General features: G+C 44.8%; 2 protein-coding genes across 5 annotated transcripts in view; one reads left to right on the top strand and one right to left on the bottom strand.

Annotated features, from left to right (window-relative positions):
* RELCH (RAB11 binding and LisH domain, coiled-coil and HEAT repeat containing) overlaps positions 1–2,099 on the bottom strand; it is an 80,779-nt gene extending 78,680 nt beyond the window's left edge. For 2 of the 3 annotated variants that reach the window (XM_064160843.1, XM_064160844.1), the window contains exon 1: positions 1,382–2,098. In XM_064160843.1, coding sequence (XP_064016913.1) covers positions 1,382–1,883 — 502 coding nt within the window. In that variant the 5' untranslated portion in view covers positions 1,884–2,098. Of the gene's footprint in view, positions 1–1,381 lie in introns of all 3 variants that reach the window. The other variant, XM_064160845.1, reaches the window with a different exon arrangement.
* A 149-nt stretch (positions 2,100–2,248) lies between these two features.
* PIGN (phosphatidylinositol glycan anchor biosynthesis class N) overlaps positions 2,249–24,811 on the top strand; it is a 108,143-nt gene continuing 85,580 nt past the window's right edge. For both annotated transcript variants that reach the window (XM_064160839.1, XM_064160842.1), the window contains exons 1-4: positions 2,249–2,321; positions 13,879–14,138; positions 20,950–21,071; positions 22,115–22,213. In XM_064160839.1, coding sequence (XP_064016909.1) covers positions 13,912–14,138; positions 20,950–21,071; positions 22,115–22,213 — 448 coding nt within the window. In that variant the 5' untranslated portion in view covers positions 2,249–2,321; positions 13,879–13,911. The remainder of the gene's footprint in view (positions 2,322–13,878; positions 14,139–20,949; positions 21,072–22,114; positions 22,214–24,811) is intronic.

The following is a 24,811-nucleotide window of genomic DNA, read 5'->3' as shown; positions in this document are numbered from 1 at the left end:
GATCTCTCAGCAAAACTCAACTTCTTTTGAGTAACTTAGGCAATGATTCACATTTACTGTTGGATCTGACGAATGGCTTAGTCCTCTATCTAAATCCAGTAACATCAGACAGTTAAGGGAAAAAAACTCTTGCTAACACTATAATTTCCAGCCCATCAGAGTCCTCTGCAATCTATTTTTTAACAATTGGAAACTGGCATAAATTCAAAGGTGTGAGACTATCAACTTTTGTTGACATAAACCAGAATCATGTAGAACAGCACTATGACAATTAGCAATTAACACTAAGATTCCAGACTGCAAGAAAGTCTGATGGCAGTTAAGTTTAAAAAAAATCTACTTGAGCTTGAGTTCTGGATCTGTCACCTTTCAAAGTCACTCAATGTGAACTACCTTTTCAATCACTGACGGGACAAAAAGAAAACAACCTTTTGAAAAGCACAACGTAGATAACAGATTTGAATACACAACCTTTAAAACTCAAGTGGCTGGACAGCTTCTCTCAAGTTACTTCCACAAGCTACCCCCGTTTTAGAGCTCTATCCTTCGTGACAATAACATTAATTAGACATGCAAGTAGCTTTACTCTAAGTCATCTGCTCTATTACTAAAACTCAAAACTTCTAGGGCCAACTACATGGTCATTTTGCAGTATCTGCACTACTTTTTCTTCCAAAAGTTATAGGAACCCAGTCTATTTACTACTCCCCAAGTCCAAATCTCAAAAAGCAGCATTCGGTAACATGCCACCATTCATTACAGGAAACACTGCATTAGTTGTGCATGACCTGGGAAACTCAGACCTATCCTTGGATGACTTAGCCATTCCAGTGCATCAGCAGAAATAACATGCTGGTTTCTCACATTCCAATTTTGACAGTTTTAGACTTTGTATGTAGCAGTCATAGCTTAATACTTAATTATTTCTCCTAGTAGCACACGACTAATCTTTTGACAGTAAACACTAAAGGGACAAGACATCCTGATCCAGATAAAAAGTAAGGTTAGCATTTCCAGTCCTCACCTTTCTTCCACATCTGGCACACACATAACCTTCACAAAAGACTACGGCTCGATAAGACACATGAGTAGGACCAGGGTAACACCCGTCCTGGCAGCCTATCTTCTTACCCCCGACTACCTGGCTCCTACAGCCTCCCCTAGTCCCACACGTAGGCTACAGCAAACAGGATGCGATACAAAACGCCTTGCCCGGCCGCCCAGCTTCCCTAGCGACGCGTACCGGCAAGTGCCGCACCGTGAAGCATCCCCGCCCAACCCCGTGCGCCCAGCGACAGCTGGCATCACTCCCCTGAGCCTCTCACCGCACAGCCCGTCACCCCCGACCCTCCTCCCCATCCTCTGAGACACGGCCACTTACTGAGCTGCCCAGACCCGGGTTCCCTGCTGCCTGCTCCCCCGAGCGTACTGCCGCCGCCCAGGCTGCCCAGGGCCCCACCGGTGGGCGGTGTGCTGCTCTGCCGCTCGAAGTTGCCCGGGTTAGAGAAGAAATCGCGGAGCCGAGGCAGTTCCCGGCCGCTCTCCAGCAGCTCCGTGTGCAGCTCCAGTGCTGTCAGCAAGAATTGGTCCCGCAGAAGCTGCGCTGCTATCGCGTCCATCGGCACCCGCGGCGGCTCCCCCGCGCCGGCACCGCCGCCCGCCCCCGCATCGCTGCCGCCATCGACCGGCGCCGCCGTACGCAAACCCGGCAGTTCCTCAGGGCTCCCCGTGGATGCCGTCTCCTGATGATGCTGCGGATACGCCGGGCAGCCTGGCTCGTTGCTGCTGCTGCTGCCGCCGCCGGGCCTAGACTCTTCCAGCTCGTCATCCTCAGAGTCGCTGAGGAAGGGGTTCACACTACTGCCCCCGCCCGCCGCCGCCATCTTACAGCCCGACAGGGCGCGACCGTTGCCAAGGCGCCACCTCGGCAGAGCCCGTGTAGAACCGCCACTGCAGCAGCCACTTCTGGCGGGGCTGGGGCCGGCACCGCTGTCAGCCCCTCTCGCTGCCGCGGGCGCAGCCGCTAGCGGCAACAGCGACTCCCTTCCCGCCGCCTCCTCAGCCACCTCCCGCCGGCCTCACTGCCGCTTCCGGACCCCAACTCTCGCGAGAGCTTCCTCCACCAACCGCGAGCTGCGTCCCGCGGGCCAGACCCTGCCTCTCTTCCCGGGATGGGCTCAGGGCGGGGCCTGCGGGAGCAGGCGGAGCCTCGCCGGGGGGCGGAGCTTCCAGGGCAGGCCTGCTCGGGGGCGTGGCCGGGAGCGGGAGTGGTCCGGCGGAAGCGGAAGCAGAAGGCGCCGGCGCTCTGGGCGGGAAGATGGGTGAGTTCTGGCGCGTGCGCACTGGCTCGCGGGGCAGGGGTCTGCTGCTGCCGCCGCTGAGGCGGCTGTCAGGGGCCCTGTGCCCAGGTACTGGGGTGGGTATGGAGCTGCGCTTCCTGGCCTCTGGAGAGATTCGACTGCTCTAGGGCTTTGGGAGCTGCTGCCGCCGCTGCGGCGGCTGTCAGGGGCCCTGTGCCTAGGTATTGGGGTGGGTATGGAGCTGCGCTCCCTGGCCTCTGGAGAGATTCGACTGCTCTAGGGCTTTGGGAGCTGCTGCCGCCGCTGAGGCGGCTGTCAGGGGCCCTGTGCCCAGGTACTGGGGTGGGTATGGAGCTGCGCTTCCTGGCCTCTGGAGAGATTCGACTGCTCTAGGGCTTTGGGAGCTGCTGCCGCCGCTGCGGCGGCTGTCAGGGGCCCTGTGCCTAGGTATTGGGGTGGGTATGGAGCTGCGCTCCCTGGCCTCTGGAGAGATTCGACTGCTCTAGGGCTTTGGGAGCTGCTGCCGCCGCTGAGGCGGCTGTCAGGGGCCCTGTGCCCAGGTACTGGGGTGGGTATGGAGCTGCGCTTCCTGGCCTCTGGAGAGATTCGACTGCTCTAGGGCTTTGGGAGCTGCTGCCGCCGCTGCGGCGGCTGTCAGGGGCCCTGTGCCCAGGTACTTGGGTGGGTATGGAGCTGCGCTTCCTGGCCTCTGGAGAGATTCGACTGCTCTAGGGCTTTGGGAGCTGCTGCCGCCGCTGCGGCGGCTGTCAGGGGCCCTGTGCCTAGGTATTGGGGTGGGTATGGAGCTGCGCTTCCTGGCCTCTGGAGAGATTCGACTGCTCTAGGGCCTTCGTGGCTGCCGCTCAACTTGCGGTCTGAAGGCGTTGTTGGGAGTGGAAGGGGTGCGAGGCTTGGCGTCAGAGCCCGGGTTCAGCCCCTGTCTCAAGGTGCTCGCCGGCAGACCTGATGCTCAGTTTGTGTTGACTGGGTTAGTATGGGACTCGTAGGCGACCTGAGCCCCGCGCCCTCTGTGGGTGTGAAGCCGGCGTCCAGCATCAGGTGTGCCTGAGAGGACTGAAACCAGGGGAGTGCAGGTACGGGGGGTTAATAAGTTGTGCATCTGTAGAAGTTACTCTGTCGGTTGTAAAAGAGGTGAGGCAAAGCTGTTAGCTGGCAAGGAACTCGAAGCTGGAGTGTAGCAACAAATAGTGTTCGCCGCTGAAGGAAGTTCAGCTCACTGAAAACAGTGCAGGACAGGGTCAGTGGGTGTCAGTGTTGGGTTTCGTTCTGTTTCTCTGAAGACGACTCCCCATTCCTGCTAATAGGAGCTGTCTTGGTGTAAATAGCGAATTCGTTATTTGCTTCACTGAGAACAAAACGGCGTTGAAATCTGTGTAGTAAAATAATGGCAACGTTTTGCGGCGGTACTGAGGTCTAGAAGCAATATTCACTACTGGAGCACAAATTGTTCCGTTCATATCTCGATAGTATGTCCTAGTAAGACTGATGATTTCCTTCTGGTTTTAATTTGCACGTCAAGAGTTAATAAATTTTCCATTTTGCCTTACAATAAACTTTGAATTATTTTGTTGAAGTGCGGGTTTATGTTGTTGACACTATGCAAAAAGAGAGCAAGTAGTACAGTGTGAACTAGTTGTAGCATAAAATGAAATAGTGATGTATTGAAAATGCCTTAAAATTCGACTCGGATCACAAGACAAATAAGAAAAAATATTTCCTGTTGGTGGAATTCGGGACTCTTAAATCGTGTGCTTTTTCTTGTCCTTTCTGGAAAATTAAAGCACGTTAAGTACGAACTTGGTAAGAGTTGATCGGCTGATGGTGTGCGTCTCGCTTTAAAATGGAAGGAGTAAGTTTCCCGGTGTCCTGGAGCAGCCTCCAGTGGCGATCCGCGGTGTTTACATGTTCCTTGAAGTGGCTCCAACATTGGGCTCTGCGTTTCATCGAAGAGACTCATTTCTGCCACCTTCTGTATGCTACTGCAGTAGGGTCTTTCTCCCTCACTTCCTCGCCTTCAGTAATAAAAAATATTCCTCTGTTTCAGTACCTCGAAATATTATTTTATCAGACTAGAATATTTACAGATGTCATTTACTTGCTCTGATATAATTTAGGGATGTCAGAGATAAAGTGAACACAACTAAAATGGGTATTCCAGATCAGAAGAATGTAGAGGGGGTGGGAAAAGATGCTTTCAGCGTGAGCTGCCAGTGTGCTTATGCAGTCCAGAGGTCAAAGTGTATTCTGGGCTGCATCAAGAGGAGTGTGACCAGCAGGTCAAGCGAGGTGATTCTTCCCCTTTACTCTGCTTCTGTGAGACCTCACCTTGAATACTGTGTCCAGTTCTTGTGTTTCCATCATAAGAAGGACATAGAATTGTTAGAGCAAGTCCAGAGGAGAGCCACAAGGATGACTCAAGGGCTGGAACACCTCTGCCTTGAGGATAGGCTGAGGGATCTTTGGTCAGTCTGGAGAAGATCAGACTCCAGGGGATTTTTATCACTGCCTTACTATACCTGAAGTGATCCTACAGGAAAGCTGGAGAGGGGCTTTTCATAAAAGTGTCTAATGATAGCACAAGGAGGAATAGTTTTAAGCTGAGGGAGAGTAGGTTTAGACTAGATCTTAGGAAAAGGTTCTTAAGACTCTGGAATAGGTTGCCCAGAGTTGTTGTGGATGTCTTCTCCCCTGGAGGTGCTTAAGTGCAGGTTGAATGAGGTCTTTGGCAACTAAGTCTAGTTGAGATGTGTCCCTGCCTGTGTCAGGAGGTTTGGACTAGATGATCTCTGAGGTTCCTTCCAGCCTAAGCCATTCTATGAATATGATTAAAAATACTTTTCTGTGATATACCAATGAGATACTGTTTTGACAGACTTGACAAGAAAACCCAATACAGAAAGTGTAGTACCTTGGAGAGCATACAAGGTACAAAAAATGCATTGTTTATGGAAAAAAATAACAATATGAGTTCTAGATCTAAAGACCAGCATAGAAATCTGAATAGTGTGAGGTGCAGACTTCCAAGAACAGTGTTGGAGCCCAAGGACATGCTTTGAATGTGCTGTATTAGTACAGTTGTTGATAGGAGATGCAGTCCTGGTGTGATGGTTTGGGTGTTACCCACCCCCCCACACTTTGGAAATCACCTGGACTAGACTCAGTGACTCTGGAAATTGAATGAAGCTTTATATTTACAGCTCAGCTCAATGTACAAGCAGATATTTACAGTATATACAGTTATATACAGAATTATACAAGTTACAAAGTAATACAGAAACACAACAGCCCTCCCAGAAACCTGAGTTCCGAGGAGGGTTCTCAACCACCCTTCCACCCCTTTCCCTTACCCCAGATCTTGCCTTATTGGAGAGTCAGCCAGGGGGGTTAGGACGCAGGTGGATTTAGTCACACAGACAACAGGTTAGGTTAGGGAGAGATGCAGCCCAAAGCCCAGACAGAGAGCGACTGTCTTATCTATATTTACATTCTTATACATCTCAGCAAGCCTGTGAGTGAAGTAGACATCACCATTGTTTTCTTCTCACAGCCTGTAATCTAGTTCTCACCAAAACATTCTAGCCTGCTTCAAACTAGCACACCTGGCCTGGTGCCAGTGCAGAAGTTTGGCAAATTAGAATGGGGAACTAAACTACAGCAAACTTGTCTTTTCCTGCCTTTTTTTTTTTTTTTTTTTTAAGGTTTCAGCTGAGTTAATTCTCCAGTCTGCTTGACTATGCACTTGAACAGATGACTCTGTGAGCTGGAGGAAGATAGTTGGTATGGGAATGCCAGCAAGAGCAGAGGAGAACAGGACAGCTCTTCTGCAGCTGTACTGACTTAGTTTTATTTGTGCTATTTGTGACTGTAAATGCTTCTCGTTCTTATAACTGCTACTCCTGTGGCAGTTACTTTTGTATAAAATACCTGATAAAATATATTTGTTTTCCTGGTTTTAAGTATTTTGCAAAATATACTTTTAACTGCAAGCAACTGTCTACAAGGGGTAGAGTGCTGCTGCACAGAAGGAATAATAGACCTTTTCTGTCATCTCAAAGCCAGCTGATTGTCACCTCCCTGAGAGCAGATACTAAGATAAGGTAGATTTGCCTTTGTGTTCTTGATAGGAAACTATTTGTTGTCTCTCTCACGGATACTAATTGTCATCTCTTTGGAATTTCTTACCTACTAATGTTGTGCTTCCCCCCCTCTTTTGCCAGCAGAGAGATGAGAAAACTGCTAATGATTCCTGGTTTTGGGAAGATGATCACCACTGATCACAACCAAACATAAGCTATTAGGAAATTGACGTTTGGAGTTTATGTTCAAGATTCAACAGATGTGGCTTTTTGCTATTTGTCATAATTCTTGTTTATTTGTAATAGTTGATAGAGGAAAATATGTTTTAAAAGATGAACAACTTCTGTTGGCTTGTTTAAGCCTTCTTTGTTCTTACTGGCTTCTAGGGAACATACTTTAAGCATTGTTTGGGTTTTTTTGTTGTCAAAATGTGTTCTCTGCAAGCCGGTTTTGCAAAACTCAGTTCAGCTGAAAGTTGTTCTTTGTCCATCCTTTTCCTGTGTGCTCTCCATTAATATTTGTTGTCTGACTTTAAAGAGATTGATCCTTGTCCCTTTTATTGCCAAAGGAAGGAACTTTGCTGCTTGAATTGGTGTTTGTGTTTTGTTGAGTTGTTTTATTGCAAATCTCTTAACAAATATCTCGGGGTAGGGGAGTATCTTCAGCGTTGGTTTGTCAGACGGGACTCCAGTGACATGGCAGGACTGCTGTGGCAAGCTGTCTTCAATGTGCTTGCTTTCTCTTAAGTGCCACTTGCCCTTTGACCTTAGCAGCCATGGAATTTGGTGGGCAAGGTTGTTAGACACTCAAACTAAGGTTCTTTCCCCAAAAGTATCACATGAAACTTGTAATATGAAAAAAATCTCTTTGGAAGAGCTCCAAATGGGGCAAGAAAGAGCGATGACAGAAAAATCTTACTTTTCACATGAAGAGAGACATCTGAATGATGCAAGAGACTCTTGGCAGCACAAAAAAAATCAAACAGTACATACTGAGATGGGGCTGTGATGTTAAGCTGTAGATCAGCAGTGCTTGATGAAAACGTGCTGATAGGATATTGCTGAAATGACTTGGAATTCAGGAAATACTCAAGAGGGCTTGCAAAGCCCCCCTGAATACAGGTATAAACTCCATGCCCCACTATTGCCCTTTGAAGTACCTCTGGCATGTTTTTGTGCCTGAAAGACTCGTGGATGTCTTTTCCCATGTTTGCAGGGTAATTCAGAGCAAATTGTATCACTGATAGTAGGATAGATCATCTGCAATGTGTTCAATTATTAGGACACTTGATGTTTTATTGGTGGCTTGCAGGCTATAGTCAAATTTCTCTTTGGAAAGTATGGCAAAACAGACTTTTCCAGATAGGCAGAGTAATTTTGATTATCAGGTTGTGGTAGGCTTAAAATTATCCCCCCAAAATAAAATCACCAGACTAGCTCAGAAGGTTTGGAAGCAAGATAAAGCTATAAATTTACAGCAAGCTAAAATCTAAAGGCATATAATGCAATGCATACACATATTTACATGTATTTGCAATTTAGAAATAACAGAGAGATCCCCTCCTGTTACAGTGAGTTCTTTGGGGAAGAGAGAATGCTCTCACATGTGGGTACCCCCCTCTGGGTACAGTTTCAATACTTTATGATAGCTTAAACACTAAAACCATGATGGGAAAGGTATACTGGAAACCACAATACCTATGGCTCACATGATACAGCTATAGGGGGAGAAACTACAATGATGAATAGGATATGACAAACAACCCCAAGTAGCTCTACTGATCAAAGGGCAGGCTACACTTGCCCTATCCCACTGGCCAGCCAAGCTCCTGGGATGTGTAGATAGCAGAGCTGGTCAGCTGCTGTTTTGAAAGGTAGACATCCCTGCTGTGAACCAGCACCTGTTACGCTGGTGAGACTGGTGCCGCTCGCGCCTTGCCTACCTATGCTCTCGGTTTCTATGTGCTCAGAATTCTGTGATGTGTGGCCAGTATGTCCCAGAAGGCTGAACCAAGGAGAACCAGGTCCTCCTTTGTTTCACAATTTGTTACATAATGACTTTCCCTGCTGCCCCTGTGCTTTGTTGGCTTCAGTGGTTGCATGACCCTGTAGCAAAGGGAGCCTTCATCATCTTCCACTCCCTCTGCAGCTGCTTGTCCTCTGTGGAGCCATTCAAGGTCATTGCTGGCTCCACATACTGTTTAGCCAACACCACATTCCGGCCTCTGTTTGCAGGGATAGTACTTGTAGGCTCTTGTTTTCCTTAGATTTATCACCTGAAAGCTTGCAGACCCTGTTCTTTTCTCTGGTAACATGGCAACTATTGGCCTGTTGCCCTTAAGTCTGATCAGATAGATACCAATCCTTCCCTCTTGCACCTCCCTGGACAAGCCTAGAAGGGGCTAATAGCCACCTTCTTCTTGAAGAGAACCAAGCCCCACTGTTAATCTGCTCAGCCAAGGTTAGTGTATCCATGCAAGGTCAGCCAGCATGGGGGAAAAGGAGGAGACAGGAAGCAGCAGAGCAAAGAACCATTTGTGCAACAAATGTAGTAGTCTGGCAAACAAAATTATATAGACTTATCTATTATTTTTTCTTCTGTATCTAAAATGAATCCTGTATTTACTTTCTACCTTTTTTTCTGTTCAGCATTTATAATTTCAAATGAGGCTAGAGTGTTAATGCTGAAACTACTATGCAAGTGATGTTGAAAATTGACTTTTTCTTTGAGCTCCTTGCTTCAGGTTTGGGTGTGCTTTACTGAACCACATTTAAATCAGATATCATTTGTTATTTTAATTCCTCAATGAAAGTGTTGAAAGTAAAATAAAGAGAGAGTTTGAATTACAAAAGCTCCTTCAGTGCAAAAGCAAGCTGAAATACTGTAGCTGCAGTTTCATTGTCCAGCAGAGTGTGTTATGCCTCAATAGAGGAAGAAAAGGAAATCTTGCAAAAGACAAAAAAGAAGCTTTGTCATTGTCCCACTTGGGTTCATAGTATGATTATACAGTGAAGTCTAGATGAGGATTTTGGGTTTCCTGTATTTTAGCAGTGTGTGAAGAGGGAGAGTTACTCTTACACTGGCTAGTAAGTCTATTGTATAATTCTTGTAGTCAGTAGGTATATGTTTTGTAACAGCACAAAGTACATGATTGCATTTCTTGAACAGTATAACCCTTTAAGGATCTCAATTACTAAGGGAATAGGGTAGGGACTGCTAGTACCATCTTAGATGGAATAGAATAGAGTAGAATCAACCAGGTTGGAAGAGACCTCCAAGATCATCCAGTCAAACCTATCCCCCAGCCCTATCCAGTCAACTAGACCATGGCACTAAGTGTCCCATCCAGGCTTTTCTTGAACACCTCCAGGGATGGCAACTCCACCACCTTCCTGGGCAGCCCATTCCAATGGCAAATCACTCTCTCTGTGAAGAACTTCCTCCTAACATCCAGCCTATACTTCCCCCAGCACAACTTGAGACTGTGTTCCCTTGTTCTATTGGTGCCTGGGAGAAGAGGCCACCCCCCACCTGGATACAATGAATTGGACTACACAACCTCAAATCTGCTACTCTGCCCTGAGCAAAAGGATTATTTATTTTATATGTGGACAGATTATAGTCATTTTGACAGTTTAAATTACAAAACACACAACACTGTTTAGTTGAAAAATGTATTAGTCACCCAGAAACATAGACACTCCTATCTTTATTCTGTAAAAGATACTTACCAAGGCCATTGATGCTTATTGAAAAGACATTTCCAGTGAATTTTCTTCATCCTAACCAACAGACTTGACAGTATTAGTGAAGCATAGTCCTCTAAAAGAATTGAATAATGTACCTTGAGCTCCCTGTCTTGACACTTTATTATCCTTTAAAAAAAATTACTGCCAATGGAGCATATTCCATGTAGTATTTTGTGCATGTTTTATTGTATATGTGGAGAAAGAAAAAATATAAAAGGGAAATGCTCCATTTCTCACAAAGAGCTATTGTGGTACAAGTATGATTTTTTTTGCCTTACAAATAATTCTGAGAGACTATAGCTTCAGAAGAATGCAGGTTAGATGTAGATTACTTTGGGAAGATGAGGGCTGCACTTAATTATGTCAGTTGTCCTGGTAAGTGTTGAGGAACCCGATCCAGCTTGCGGCTGTGGATTCTTCTTCTGTGACATGAGTCAAAGAAGAAGGGGGGCAGGGAAGAAAGGAAAGTCCTGTCAGCAGTTATGGATCAACTTGAGAAGAGGGAAAGGCTATGTGAAACAAACTACCTGCTGATTGTGTCTGGTGGTTGTGCTGTGGTGGCTTGTTGCAGCCCTGTTGCTTCCCTGCCATCATCACGGTCTGGGTGTTTCAGTCCTTACAGTGACATGACTGTTGGTGAGGAACTCACCACTAATAGCAGGTTTGTTTGTTTTTTTTTGTATTGCTTTCATAGGTGTGAGTACATAAAGAAGACCTCTTTATCCCATCTGTCATCAGCTGGGAGCTGAAATTTCTTTCTGAGGATTCTAAAACAAACCCCCACGCAAAACAAAACCCACCAACAAACCAAACCCAAACAAACTACCAAAAAAATGAACCCCAGAACTGAACACACACCCCCAACTAAAAACCCTTTCTCTAATCTCTGTGAATCACATTTTGGAAAAACAGTTGTGCTTGGGAAGCTCTTACTGCTCAGATTTCTCTGATCTCCCTGACTTTAAGAAAGGTTTTGCCTTATCTCTCAGAACGTTTGGTTCCTTTCATCTGTTCACTCTTCCCTGTCTATGTACAACATACAATAAAGTGAGGAGCTCTGAAGTTTGCAGGTCCTGCTGTAGCCAGGGCAGTGCTAACTTTCTGCTTGCTCTGTACACATGGCCAACTGGTATTTAACAAGCAGTGAGTAACTTGGTGTATCTGTAGTGGTTTTTTTGTGTTAAGGATCCAAAAAGCATCTTTAAGAATCCACGCTAGCTTTGCATTGTTGGCTTCTAATTGTTTGAACAAAAAAGCCTTGTTGGAGTAGTTTAAATTCTGACATACTGAAGGTTGGACATTATCTTTGTTGGCTATTAGAAAGTGGTGACAGAAAGAGAAAATTATATAGAAAGAAAATAATCTGATTCTAACGCAGAGTTTGCTAGTTGGATTGAGTCTGTAGAGGTGGTGAATTGGTTGTCTAAACTGTATTGTAATAAGTGGATGGACAATTAAAAATTGCATGTGGCAGATAGGTTGCAACCTGCTCCTCTGTTCTCTACGTGACTTGTAGCTTTTTTTCTCTCCTCTTGATGCTACAGCCAATGGCTTAACAGAATTAAGTAGAATGATGCAGTCAGAATCTGGGCAATGCTTGTGTTGTACTGTAGGAGATCACACGCTAAGTCACTTGCTAAGGGATGGTCTGGGAAAGTATCAGAGGGCACATAAATGCTGACATATCCTTAAGTTCTCTCGACAGAAAGATGTAAGATATGTTTTCAAGTGATAGCTGGTTTTTCCACTTTTTGGATCACCAGGCACCTGACGGCAGAGACATTTTTGCACCGGTAATAAATACTTAGGGCTGTCTCCTTGGCCTCCAAAGTGAAAAGTGCTGGTTTTCTTCTCTTGGCAGGCTGCAGCATTTACTTTTCCTTATAAGCTGATGGCTTAGTACATTTTTTTCCTTTTATCTTTGTTATTTCTTCCTTCTAGCATGCCTTGTGATGTTTCTACCTTGAAGCACTAGACTCTACACAGAAATTTGCTCACATTGACTTCTGAAACAGAAGGGGTTGTTGAAAACTAAAGGGCTCTTCTGTCATTTGTGTGGTATCCCATATAAGCTGTATTTAATTTCTCTATCTTTTGTGAAGTAGTGAGGAATGCTATATAGATAAGCATATTTCTTGCTGGGGCAGATGTGTATGATGCTAGATGTGTTCTCTGCCTTGAAGGCGTAAGAAGAGACACTATAGGTTTGAGGAATGTCTAAGCTTCCCCATTTTACTGGATTAGCTGCTCTCTTTTCTTTTTAGCCAGAAAAGCATGCCAGAAGGCTGCTGGCCACCAAGGAGTTTTGATACTGATACTTCCATCAGCTGTGTTAGAGCCCCTACAAGACCCTCTTCAGTCTCAGGTTTCCACACTGGAGCTGCACGTTCAGGCTGGCTTTGAACTACCCTGTCCAATGGTGATGAAAAAGCACAGAGGAAGGAAAGCAAGAGTGGAAGAGATCTCTGTGTGCTAGAGGAGCCAGATATGTGAACAGCTGTGCATTTTCAAGTTTGGAGGTGCTGTCATCTAGTTGCAACTGTCCCTGCACTGATTGTATGGAGGCAGTGTTAACTGCTAGCACTCCTAGCAGTCCTCCTAGCACTTGCAGTCTGAGACTTTGTATTGCATCTTTGAGAGCAGAGCAGAAAAAAATATTCAGAAGGGAGTATCTTCATCCATAGAATGGTTTAGGTTGGAAGGGACCTCAAAGATCACCTAGTTCAAACCTCTTGCCGTAGGCAGGGACACTTCCCACTAGAACAGGTCGCTCAAGGCCTCATCCAACCTGGCCTTGAACAGCTCCAGGGAGGGAGCAGCCACAACCTCCCTGGGCAACCTGTGCCAGTGTCTCACCACCCTCACTGTAAAGAACCCTTTCCTAACATCTCGTTTAAATCTCCCCTCTTCCAGTTTAAACCCATTACCCCTTTTGCTGTCATTACAAGACCTTCTAAATAGTTCCTCCACAGTATTCCTGTATTCCCTTCAGATACTGGAAGGCCTACTATAAGGTCTTCTTGAAGCCTTCTCTTCTTCAGGCTGAAGAGCCCCAACTCTTCTAGCCTGTCCTCATAGAAGAGGTGCTCCAGCCCTCCAATCATCTTCATGGCCCTCCTCTGGACTCAAACAGTTTGATGTCCTTGCTGTGTTGTGGGCTCCAGAACTGCACGCGGTGGAAGAGGAACAGTGTTCTGCACTCAACAGAGCATCTTTGTTCCTTTAGAAGAAGTTTTATGTTAGTGCAGAGAATATAGTGGACCCCGAATTGATAGTAAACTTAGAAAAGGCAACTTTGGGTGGGTGTTTGCTGTGGAATGACTTCCTGTAGCTTGTGTTTTCCTAAGCTGACCTCGACACTACCATGCAGTCACTCAGCACATGGCAATAGGTTTGTGGAGATGTTGTGTGTTTGAGTCTTCTGTCACTGATGTAGCTGACACAAAAACTGCTGAGTATCAAACAAACTGTCTTGATTCATAGGTCTTTTGAAACCTTTTGATACCTAACTAAACAGCAGAGGTGAGTTGCTGAGATGTAAGGACTATCTGAAGGTCTGAATTAGCCACACAGTGACTTTTGACCAAAACTTCTGTGGAGAAGCTTGTTGGAAGCAGAGATGGGTTAAGGGTTTGGGTTGTGGTTATGGTACTCCTTTTCTGTAACACAGGAAATAAATTCTGATTCTGCTAAGTCTCCTCTGCCTAACAATGTTTCTTGTTCTTTCTCAGTGTGGGACTTCGCCTTGCCAGTCTGCCATTGCCATGGGTGTACCAGTTTTCATTCTCGCTGGTCTCCTCGTGCATTCTGTGTTCCTGATCTCCATTTTTGACATCTACTTCAGCTCTCCTCTGGTTCACGGCATGACTCCTCAACAGACTCCGCTGCCGCCCCCAGCAAAGCGTCTCGTGCTCTTTGTTGCTGACGGCCTGCGGGCAGATTCACTGTATGCATTGAACAGCAACGAAATGCCCCAAGCACCTTACCTGCGGTAAGTGCATCGCAAAGCACTGCTGGGTAGGAGATGTCACTTCTGGAGGCAGCTCTAGGCAATGCTGAAAACAGGTTGAGTGGAATAATGGCAACTGTGTTGGCTTGGGTACTGCCTTCCGTTTGAAGTAATAAGCTTTGCAGAGCATGGTAGTTGGAGTTGGTAGAGCATGGGACTTTTAACCCCAGGGTTGTGGGTTCAAGCCCCATGTTGGGCACCAGTTATAACTCTGTCCAAGTTAGGGCCACGAGCTTACCCATTTCTGGAGGACAGAAATGACTTTTACCCCTTTGCAGGAGTAAGGATGAGGATACTGCACTCTGATTGGAAGGTTTAAAAGAAATTCCATTTACAAGAGGCAATCAGGTAGAATAAGTATAAAAAACACTAGGCCCAAACTGGCCTTCTAGAATCCTCCACCCCTTCCACCCTTAGTTGGCCTAAGGGTAGGCCAAAACCACCCTCCCCCCGAGCTAGGGCCTACAGGGCCTCAGTGGCTTAGTTCTCTGCCAGCCAACCCCTACATGAACAATGAGATGAGAGTGCATGCTGCTCAGAGAAGTGAAAGGAAGAAGGGCAGGGAAAAGAAGGGGGAGAGATCAAATCAGGCACTATCTTTTTAAGCTGTGATAATGGAAAACAGAACAGAATAACAATATTACAATATCCTGGGATGAACAGGATCCATCCCAGGGGAATGGACTTCTGTCCCCGTGGTTCTGTTTAAGGGGGACCTAGGATCCCTCTACCACACAGAGCTACACTCTGGAGAAGTGCATGATTTTGAGTTGGTGTCCCTTGTTGTCAGGAAAGCTGCTAAACTATGAGCAGAGTAAACTGAGTCAGTATTGTCCTCTGAAAGCTACAGCAAGCCAGTAACTGAGAAAAGTATGAACTTTCTCTGTTCACATCAGCATGGTGTCAATTCTGAAGCCTGATGGTTGTTGATTTAACCTGCTTCCTGGATCACAGGATGTTAGGGGTTGGAAGGGACCTCTGGAGATCATCAAGTCCAACCCTCCTGCCAGAGCAAGACCATAGAATCTAGTGCAGATCACACAGGAATGCATTCAGACAGGTCTTGAAAGTTTCCAGAGAAGGAAACTCCACAATCTCTCTGGGAAGCCTGTTCCAGTGTTCTGTGACCCTAGTAAAGAAGTTCCCCTTTGTGTTGAGGTGCATGTTCAGTTTAGGAGTAGTAGCTCATTGAAGGGTAGGTGAGCCCTGCAGAGGGACCTGGACAGGCTGGATGGGGGGGCAGAGGCCAGTGGGATGTGATTTAACATGGCCAAGTGCAGGGTTCTACACTGTGGCCACAACAAGCAGAGCTATAGCCTGGGGAAGAAGTGGCTGGAGAACAGCCAGGCAGAAAAGAACCTGGGGATACTGGTAGCTGAACATGAGCCTGCAGTGTGCCCAGGTGCCCAGGAGAGTCAATGGCATCCTGGCCTGCATCAGGAACAGTGTGGCCAGTAGGACAAGGGAGGTTATTCTTCCCCTGTACTCAGCACTGGTTAGGCCACACCTTGAGTGCTGTGTCCAGTTCTGGTTCCCTCAGTTCAAGAGAAATGTTAAGATACTGGAACATGTCCAAAGAAGGGTGACAAAGCTGATGAGGGGCCTGGAACACAAACCCTGTGAGAAGAGGCTGAGGGAGCTGGGGATGTGCAGCCTAGAGAAGAGGAGGCTCAGGAGTAACCTTTTTGCTGTCTACAACTACCTGAAGGGAGGTTGTATACAGCTGGGGGTTGGTCTCTTCTGCCAGGCAACCAGCAACAGAACAAGGGGACACAGTCTCAAGTTGTGCTGGAGGAGGTCTAGGCTGTATGTTAGGGGGAAGTTCTTCACGGAGAGAGTGAGTGGCATTGGAATGGGCTGCCCAGGGAGGTGGTGGAGGCACCGTCCCTGGAGGTGTTCAGGAAAAGCCTGGATGAGGCACTTAGTGCCATGGTCTAATTGATTGGACAGGGCTGGGTGCTAGGTTGGACTGGATGATCTTGGAGGTCTCTTCCAACCTGGTTGACTCTATGATTAACGTGCTTGTCTTGTAATTCTAAGTTACTGATCAAGTTTTTTAAGGAATAATGACAGAAGATGGCCTGGATGGTTCTAATGGCAGACTGCCACTTCCTATTTGTTCCATCCTCCCTGCCCGTGTGGCCTTGCTGCCTTCCTTGTGATGTCTGCTGTGTGTCTGATTGCTTAATGGAATGATTCAGTTTAGAATTGTGAAAAACTAATCTTGCTCAGAAAGAATGTTGAAAGTTGTCTTCTTGGGTGCTTAAACCTAATTTTCACAACCTTCCCATTTTATTTATATCAAGATAATTTTTTGATCGTAAAAGAAATAATTTATTCTTACTAAAAAATAGACAGTATTTAATAAGACTGCTTTTGTGTCATAGCACTGTTTAGCTTGAATATCATAGCAAGTCCCAATAACTGGTGATCTCTGAAGCCTTAGGACATGTGCAGTCTGTTGCAGAATCTGAGGAGCCCTTGCTACAGCATTTGCCCATTTATATGGGATTGTTACTTGTACCTGCTTCTCGTGGAATCACAGAATCACTGTTGTGGAGGCAGGGAATTAATGTGGCTGAGTCAAGAGTTATAAAAGCAAGGTTCAGTAAGGACAAGTGCAGTCTCCTTCATCTGGGGAGAAATAACAGCAGGCACCAGGACAGGTTAGGGCTTGCCCTGTTGGGAAGCAGCTCCACTGATAAAGACCTTGGAATCCTGGTAGAGAGCAAGTTCTCTATGGGCCAGCAGTGTGCCCTTATGGCCAAAAGAGCCAATGACATTCTGGAGTGCACCACGAAAAATGTGTCCAGCAGGTTTAGGGAGGTTCTTCTCCCCCTCTGCTCTGCCCTAGTAAGATAACATCTGGAATACTGTGTCCAGTTTTGGCCTCCCCAGTTCTAGACAGACAGAGACCTGCTGGAGGCAGTCCAGCGAAGAGCTACAAGGATGACTGGGGGACTTGAGCATCTCCCCTATGAAGAGAGACTGAGAGACCTGGGGCTGTTAGTCTGAAGAAGACTGAGAGGAGATCTGATCAATGTCTGTAAATGTTTGAGGGGTGGGTGTCAAGTGGATGAGGCCAATCTCCTTTTGATGGTGCACAGTAATAAGATGAGGAGCAGTGGCTACAAACTGAAACATAGAAGGTTTCACCTCAACATGAGGAGAAACTTCTTTACAGTATTTGGAGCTTGTCTACTGTAGAGACAGACTGAGTTGGGTCTGTTCAGTCTGGAGAAGAGAAGGCTGAGAGAATACTTTAGTGTGACCTTCCAGTATCTGAAAGGGACCTAAAGGAAAGTTGGTGAGGGACTTTCTAGGATGTCAGGTAGTGATAGGACTAGGGGGAATGGAGCCAAACTAGAAGTGGGTAGATTCAGATTGGATGTTAGGAGGAAGTTAGGAGTCTTCTCCTCAAGGATGGTGAGACAGTGGCACAGATTGCCCAGGGAGGTGGTAGAAGCTCCATCCCTGGAAGCTTCTGAGGCCAGGCTGGTTGGGGCTCTGGGCAGCCTGATCTAGTGTGAGGTGTCCCTGTCCATGGCAGGGAGGGGTTGAACTAGATGATCCTTGAGACCCCTTCCAGGCCTGACAATTCTGTGATCCTCTTACAAATATTGTTGAAAAGTCTTCTGTTTTTCAGCAGTGTTGTGATAGCTGTGAGGGACAGCAGATGGACTGAATGGCTGTGATGGTGGTAGGTTTTAGGGAGATGTTTCTGTCATGCTTGTCATGTTTCCACTATATGACTGTATCATATTCATATTCATCATCGTTATTATGGGTAGCTAATGTTTATGCTGTCAAGGAAATTAATTTTTAAATGGTTCTTCTGAGTGAAAGGCTTTGAAGTAATTCAAAGTAGCTAAATGAATTTTAAACAGGTAAATTACAGAATCAGGCTATATTACTTTTTTTTTTTTTGCCTTTGTATGTGTTATTGTATCACAGCATCTGAAGTCAACAATAACAAAAGCAAAAGTAGAGGATGACTTTCATGCTCAATAAAAATAAACCTCTAATGAGAAGAATTTCCTGCCTATTGTGGCAGTGAATTGTTAGGAGGGTCAAAAGTGGTTTATTTTTGTCTTGAGTTGTCTATCAGTGTTAGTGCAGTGTACTTCAATCAGTCTCCAGTGAAAATAAGTTAGAAATCACTTGAATACTTAAATCACTTTTTCAGATTACTACTTTCTTCATTATATCTTGTGCAAAACCCTAGCTAAAATCAATCAGAGCTAGGAATAGAATGTCAGTACTGTATTACTTGTTGACATTTTTCACTGTAATATTTGAGCTATTCCAAAGAGTCCTGTGAACTTTCACATAGGCCTGAAAATGTGAGGTCTAAGATCACAAAATCACGGAATATTAGGGGCTGGAAGGGACCTTGAAAGCTCATCCAGTCCAACCCTCCTGCCAGAGCAGGATCACCTGTACCAGATCACACAGGAATGCATCCAGGCAGGTATTAAATATCTCCAGAGAGAAACAATGCACAACTGCTATGGACAGCCTGTTCCAGTGTTCTCTTTAAAAAAAACCTTGAAGTTGCAGGTAATGGCAGAGACCCTTGGGATATGTAACAGCTTTTCAGAGCTCCTTCATAAAATACATATGAACTGATGATGCTAATGTATGTTTTATGTCTGTTACAACCTTAATTATTAAAGAAATAAAGCTATTTACAGGTCTATGTATTTTTCACCATTCCAAAATTTAAAATCTTGGTATGGTTAAACAGAGCAAATGGAATTATCACAGGGGTAAGGAATACAGCAAAGCAATAACACTCGTGTTTCAGCTCTGAAATAGTTTCTGTAGGGCTACATTATAAAATATTAAATGTTTTTTATCGCTGAGTGACCTGGATTGTGGGATTTGTTCTGCAAATAGGCTAAGCCACAGTAATCGTGCATTGTGTTATTACAGAATCACAGAATGTTAGGGGCTGGAAGAGACCTCAAAAGATTATCTTGTCCAACACCCCTTGCAGGGCAGGATCACCTATACCAGATCACAAAGGAACACATCCAGGTCTTAAATACCTCCGGAGGGAAACACTCCACAACCCCCCTGGGCAGCTTGTTCCAGAGTTCTGTCATCCTCACAGGGATAAAAATTCCTCCTCATGTTTCCATAGAGCTTCCTATGCCTCAACGTTCACCCATTGCCCCTTGTCCTCTTTTTGGGCATCACCAAGTGGAGCCTGGCTCTATCTTCTTGGCACTCAACCTTTACATATAAGCATTAATGAGGTCACTCCTCAGTCTCCTCTCCAGATTAAAAAGCTCCACCTCCCTCAGTCTCTGCTCATATGGAAGATGTTCCATTCCCTTAATCATTCTTAGGGAGTCTCTCAAGCAGTTTCCTGAGGTCCTTCTTGAACTGGGGGCCCCAGAACTGGACACAGTATTCCTGATGTGGCCTCTCTAGGGCGCAGTAGAAGGAGAGGAGAACCTCTCTTGACCTACTAACCACAGCCCTTCTAATATGCCCCAGAATACCATTGGCCTTCTTGGCTGCAAGAGCACATTGCTGAGTCAAAGGACCCTAACAAGACAAAAATCAACTGAGTGCACTGAAATTTTAGGCTGAGGATTGAGTCTTCCTTAGTAAGAGATATAAGTAGAGCTGAATGTACAGGTCTTGCAACGTAAGGTTGTATAAAATCTCTGTTAAAGAAAAGAAGAAAAAAGTAACAAAGCTTCGAAGCTTGAATGTACAATCTCCTAAAACACAGCACATTTTGTAGCTTAGGTCGTGGCCAACAGAAATGCAGTTTCTGTTGGTTTAACTCTTTAAGAGTTAAACATTAGCTTAGCTCTTAAAATCTGCCTTGAATTTGTTCAGAAGATTCTGCTTTTTTTCCCCCTAAACATTAATATAAGATATTGTCCTAGTGATGTGGTTTTTATCTTTGCTCCCATTGCTCTCAAAGTGGGCAATGAATATTTCAGTTCTTCCAGAAGATGGAGACAAAAAAACAGCATATGGTAATGCTCTCCAACAGTCTGCAGTTGCTTGTATCTTCAGCAGACAAGAGTAGTTGAAGGCTGTTTCTTAAACCTGGGGTTTGTTCTCCACTGTCTTTGCTTTTTATTTGTTGTATTTACTGTATATACATAATCTTTAGGTAATTTATGTGGTCCATATGAGAAGGTATCTCTTTTACTTTGGTGTAATTGCAAAAGATACAAGGCTTGCTTAAATCTTCACGTTGCTGAAGTGATTGGCAGCTTATATTTACATGGGTTTCGAAGTCTCGTGATGCTGGCTTCCAAAATTCAGCAGAAATAAAGACAAACATGGTCACAGAAACTAATTATAATTGACCATATTTAATAGACACTTTCAAGCTAAGAGATTACTACTTGCAGGGTAATATTTTTAGTCTGGATGTTAGAAAGAAGTTCTTCACAGAAAGAGCGATTGGCCGCTGCAGTGGGCTGCCTGGGGAGGTGGTGGAGTCTATGTCTCTAGAGGTGTTTAAAAGGATACTGTATGAGGCACTTAGTGCCATGGTTTAGCTATTAGAAGATGTTAGGTGATAGGTTGGACTTGATGATCTCAAAGGTCTTTTCCAGCCTTGTTAATTCTATGATTTTGCTTGTTCTGCTGCACAGCAGGTGGTAGTGAAAATCTGATTTAGTCTGGGGTTTGGGTTTGGTTTGGTTGTTGGTTTTTTTTAATTTCCTGCCTCACATCTACCTGTCACTTCTTTTTAATCTCCAATTCATTGTATTTTTGAGAAGTCTTAAGCATTAATTGCTTTGCATTCTGTTTGCAGGGGTATTCTAGAGAATAATGGCAGCTGGGGAATCTCTCACACCCGGGTTCCAACAGAATCCAGGCCAGGGCACGTTGCACTCATAGCTGGATTTTATGAAGATGTCAGTGCAGTTGCTAAAGGTATGCTGGTCCTAAAGCTTTGAACACTGTCCTCCAAAACAAGTTGTTTCCGTGACTTGCTGGTTGTCTGGATGATTATTGATTAATAGCTGCATACTGCTTTGTATCCCAAGATTATATGTAAATGAATTTCTCTCTCTTAATGGTGATAGCTATGAAAATAGCTTATGTAAGTTAATATTTTGTAAAATGGTAACATTTAGAACCCTGGGCCTAGAATCAGAATTATCTTTGTGTCGTAGTTTTTAATGACCATTTGAGTTCTAATGGGAGATGGCTAAGTGGGTACTGCAAACAAGAAGTGAACTGCTAGGCTGAGTTGGAGAATCTGTAGCAAAATAAAGCAAACCCACCAACTATGTGTTATCCAGAGCTAGATGCTACTGCATGCTTGATGGTTAACAGCATGGAACAAGCCTTACAGCCTTGATCTTTAATGTGATCCTCTGCCTTCTCCCAGGTTTCCAGGTCTGAACACTTGTAATGTTGTGTGTTGGTTTTTGGAAAGGAGAATTAAGAGAAATTGCTTGCTGTTGTCCATGTTCTTAGTCAGAAGATTCTTCCTTCTGACATCTGCTTCAAGGGCAGGATTGGAAGGAGTTGTCATTAAGAGCATCTCCATGTTCCTGTCAGCTGCCTTGTCATGGAAACCATCTTGAAGGCTTTATTGTGGGAGAGAATGCAAGTGCTGGAAATACTGTATATGAGTATGTGATTTATTGCCTGAAATGCCTAAAGTGGAGTTCAGACAGCAAGGGGATGTAGAATTCAAGAAGATTATAACTTTTAGAAAGTAAACAAGCCATGTGTTTTGTCTGTTTGAATCACTGCATAGTAAGATTGGCTTAAGTTTTCATCTCACTTCTTAATGGGGGACTAATTGGAAATGGAAGTTGAAATGGAAATTAAATCAAGACTCACAAAGTGGAGTTTATTGTGAATAATATGAGGGAAACTTAAAAAAAAACCAAACCCACAAAAACCCACAATGTGGCTGTCAATCTCAGCAGTCCATAAGATCTTCTGCTGTGTTTGCTTAACAGGATGGAAGGAAAATCCAGTGGAATTTGACTCTGTGTTCAATGAAAGTAAATATACTTGGAGCTGGGGAAGCCCAGATATTTTGCCAATGTTTGCAAAAGGTAAGATTTAAATTTTATGTGTCTTTAACATGTAGTTATCAGATAGTAAAATAGAGACAGTTACAAATTTTGAGTTAGAGGAAAAGGTAAATGAAGGATTTCTAGTTTGTGTATTTATGCATACCCAATTTCTAGTATGTGAGTTCAAGGCTGGTTGGAGAAAACAAAACTTTTAAAGAGGAAATCTGTATTTTTTACTCATTAATTTAAATGGGCTTTACCTGATTCTATCAGCATACTAAAGGAAATACACCCTCAGTTAGAAGGACCTACTATGTTTAACTTGGTTTAGGTTCACAGGTCTCGTTTGGAAGCCTACAGTTGGGGTTTTTCATCCTCTGCATATGGTTCCCAGTGAGTCAGGCAACAGAACTGCAGCTGTGGCTTTTTGAGTACCTGAGCTGGGAAAGAAGTTTATGAAGAGTTATCCTGCTTCTATTCCAGAACAATAATATGTAAAAGGAAGAAATATATGCATGTAGAAACTGTCTGGTATTATTCCTGAAGCTGAAGTCTTTTCCCCATGGTGTGGAGTATGTTAGTCTTTTTAGCCTAGTGTGGTTGCTCTTTGAGCTTGCAGAGATTGCTGAACACTGGAAACATTTTAAAAGTCTTCAATTTGATTTTGTTTTGTTCTTGGAAGAATGAGGCCATATACATCCTTCCCCATCATTTCATACTCACTTGAAGTGGAAAAAGGACAAATTAGGGCTATGTGCCACTGTTCTAAGTGTTGGCATTGACAAATCAGAGAAATGCAGCAGGCAGGATGGAAGTGAAATCAAATCCTGGTTTAGAAAAAGTGTACATCATATTTCTCATGGTGATTCTTGAACTTTTTCTGAACTCCAGTCTTTCCCCCCACTCTGATATTACACACACACACACACATCCCTTTTGTGTTCTTTGCTTAATCCTTATGCTAAGCATAGTTCATGCTAAGCTGTAAAAATATCTCCTGATAGTTTCCCATGACCTCAGGTTACAGCTTGTGTTTGGGAATACTGTGATGGTAGCTGGGAAGAGAGGAAAAGTGGTATGCTGCCCTTGCACAGATGATTTACAGTTTTGAAGATCTGTTCTTGGGAAAGTATTTGGGGAATTCAAGAACTTCACAGTTGTGTTTGAGTAAGAAGATAAGCAGAAGGCTCTGAACAGCTTTGATGTTATTCAAAGAGATGTGCAAGGGTAATACCATATTGGTGCTGTGCCTCTCAGTACGTTTTGAGTGGCACCAACAGTGGAACCAGTCACAAGTGGTGTCCCTCAGGGCTCGGTATTTGGGCCAGTTCTGTTTAATATCTTTATTAATGCTTTGCATGAGGATCAAGGGCACCAGCAGCAAGTTTGCAGGCGACGCTAAGTTGAGCAGAAGCGTTGATCTGCTCAAGGGTAGGAAGCCTCTGCAGAGACATCTGGACTGGTGAAATTGATGGGCTGAGGTCAGCAGAGTGAGTTTTAATAAGACCAAGTGCCAGGTCCTGTGCTTTGGTCACAACAATCCCAAGAAATTCTGCTGGCTCGGGGAAGAGTGGCTCAAAGCCCAGTGGCAGAAGAGCTTAGGATGCTGGTGGACAGCCATCTGGACACGAGCCAGCAGTGTGCCCAGGTGACCAAGAAAGCCAACAGCAACCTGCCCTGTATCAAAAGTCCAGCAGGAGTAGGGAAGTGATCACGCTCCTGTACTCAGCCCTGGTGAGGCCACAGCAACTGAACTGTGTTCAGTTCTGGGTGCCACAGAGTGAAAAAGACATTGAGGTCCTGGAGGATGTCCAGAGAAGAACAATGAGGCTGGTGAGGACATTTCATATGAGGAGCAGTTGAGGAAGCTGGGTTTGTTTAGTCTGGGGAAGAGAAGACTAGAGGAAGATCTTAACTTGCTCTCTGCAACTACCTGAAGGGACATTGTAGTGAAGTAAGTGTTGGTATCTTCTCTCAATTAACTAGTGAGAGGATGAGAAAAAATGGGTTTAAGTTGTGCCAGGGGAGTTGTAGATTGCACATTGGGAAAAAATTCTTTACTGAGAGAGTCATGAGGTGTTGGAACAGGCTGCCCAGGGTGGTGGTGGAGTCACCATTCTGGAGGTGTATATGTGGCACTTCAGGATATAGTCTAGTGGTCATGGTAGCTGGGTTATGGCTGGACTTGATGATCTTAAGGTTTTTTCCAACCTTACTGATTCTGTGATTCTGCAGTTCTATGATTCTTTTGCTGGAGGAGGAAGATTGCTTCAAACTTGAGAAGGATTTAATGCATCACTATATCTCGGAAGTGGATGCAGTGTGGGCAAATGAATCATAGTTTCTCACAACAGAAAGGTAGATTCACTTCCTTCATTTGTGCCAGGGGAGGTTTAGGTTAGGCATTAGGAAAAACTTCTATACTGAAAGGATTGTCAAAGGCTGGAGCAGGCTGCCAAGGGAAGTGGTTGAATTGGCATCCCTGGCTGCATTTAAAAGATGTTTAGAGATGGTGCTCAAGGATATGTTGCAGTAGCGGACCTGGTAGAGTTAGATAATGGTTGGACTTGACCTTAGAGGTCTTTTTCAACCATGGTGATTCTGTGAAATTAGTAGGTAGGAGGTGTGTTCCTTTGG

Source organism: Pogoniulus pusillus, chromosome 21 (genome assembly GCF_015220805.1).
Source record: "Pogoniulus pusillus isolate bPogPus1 chromosome 21, bPogPus1.pri, whole genome shotgun sequence".
Classification (NCBI taxonomy): domain Eukaryota; kingdom Metazoa; phylum Chordata; class Aves; order Piciformes; family Lybiidae; genus Pogoniulus; species Pogoniulus pusillus.
Note: the sequence above shows the minus strand (reverse complement) of the source record. Positions and strands in the feature narration are given on the sequence as shown.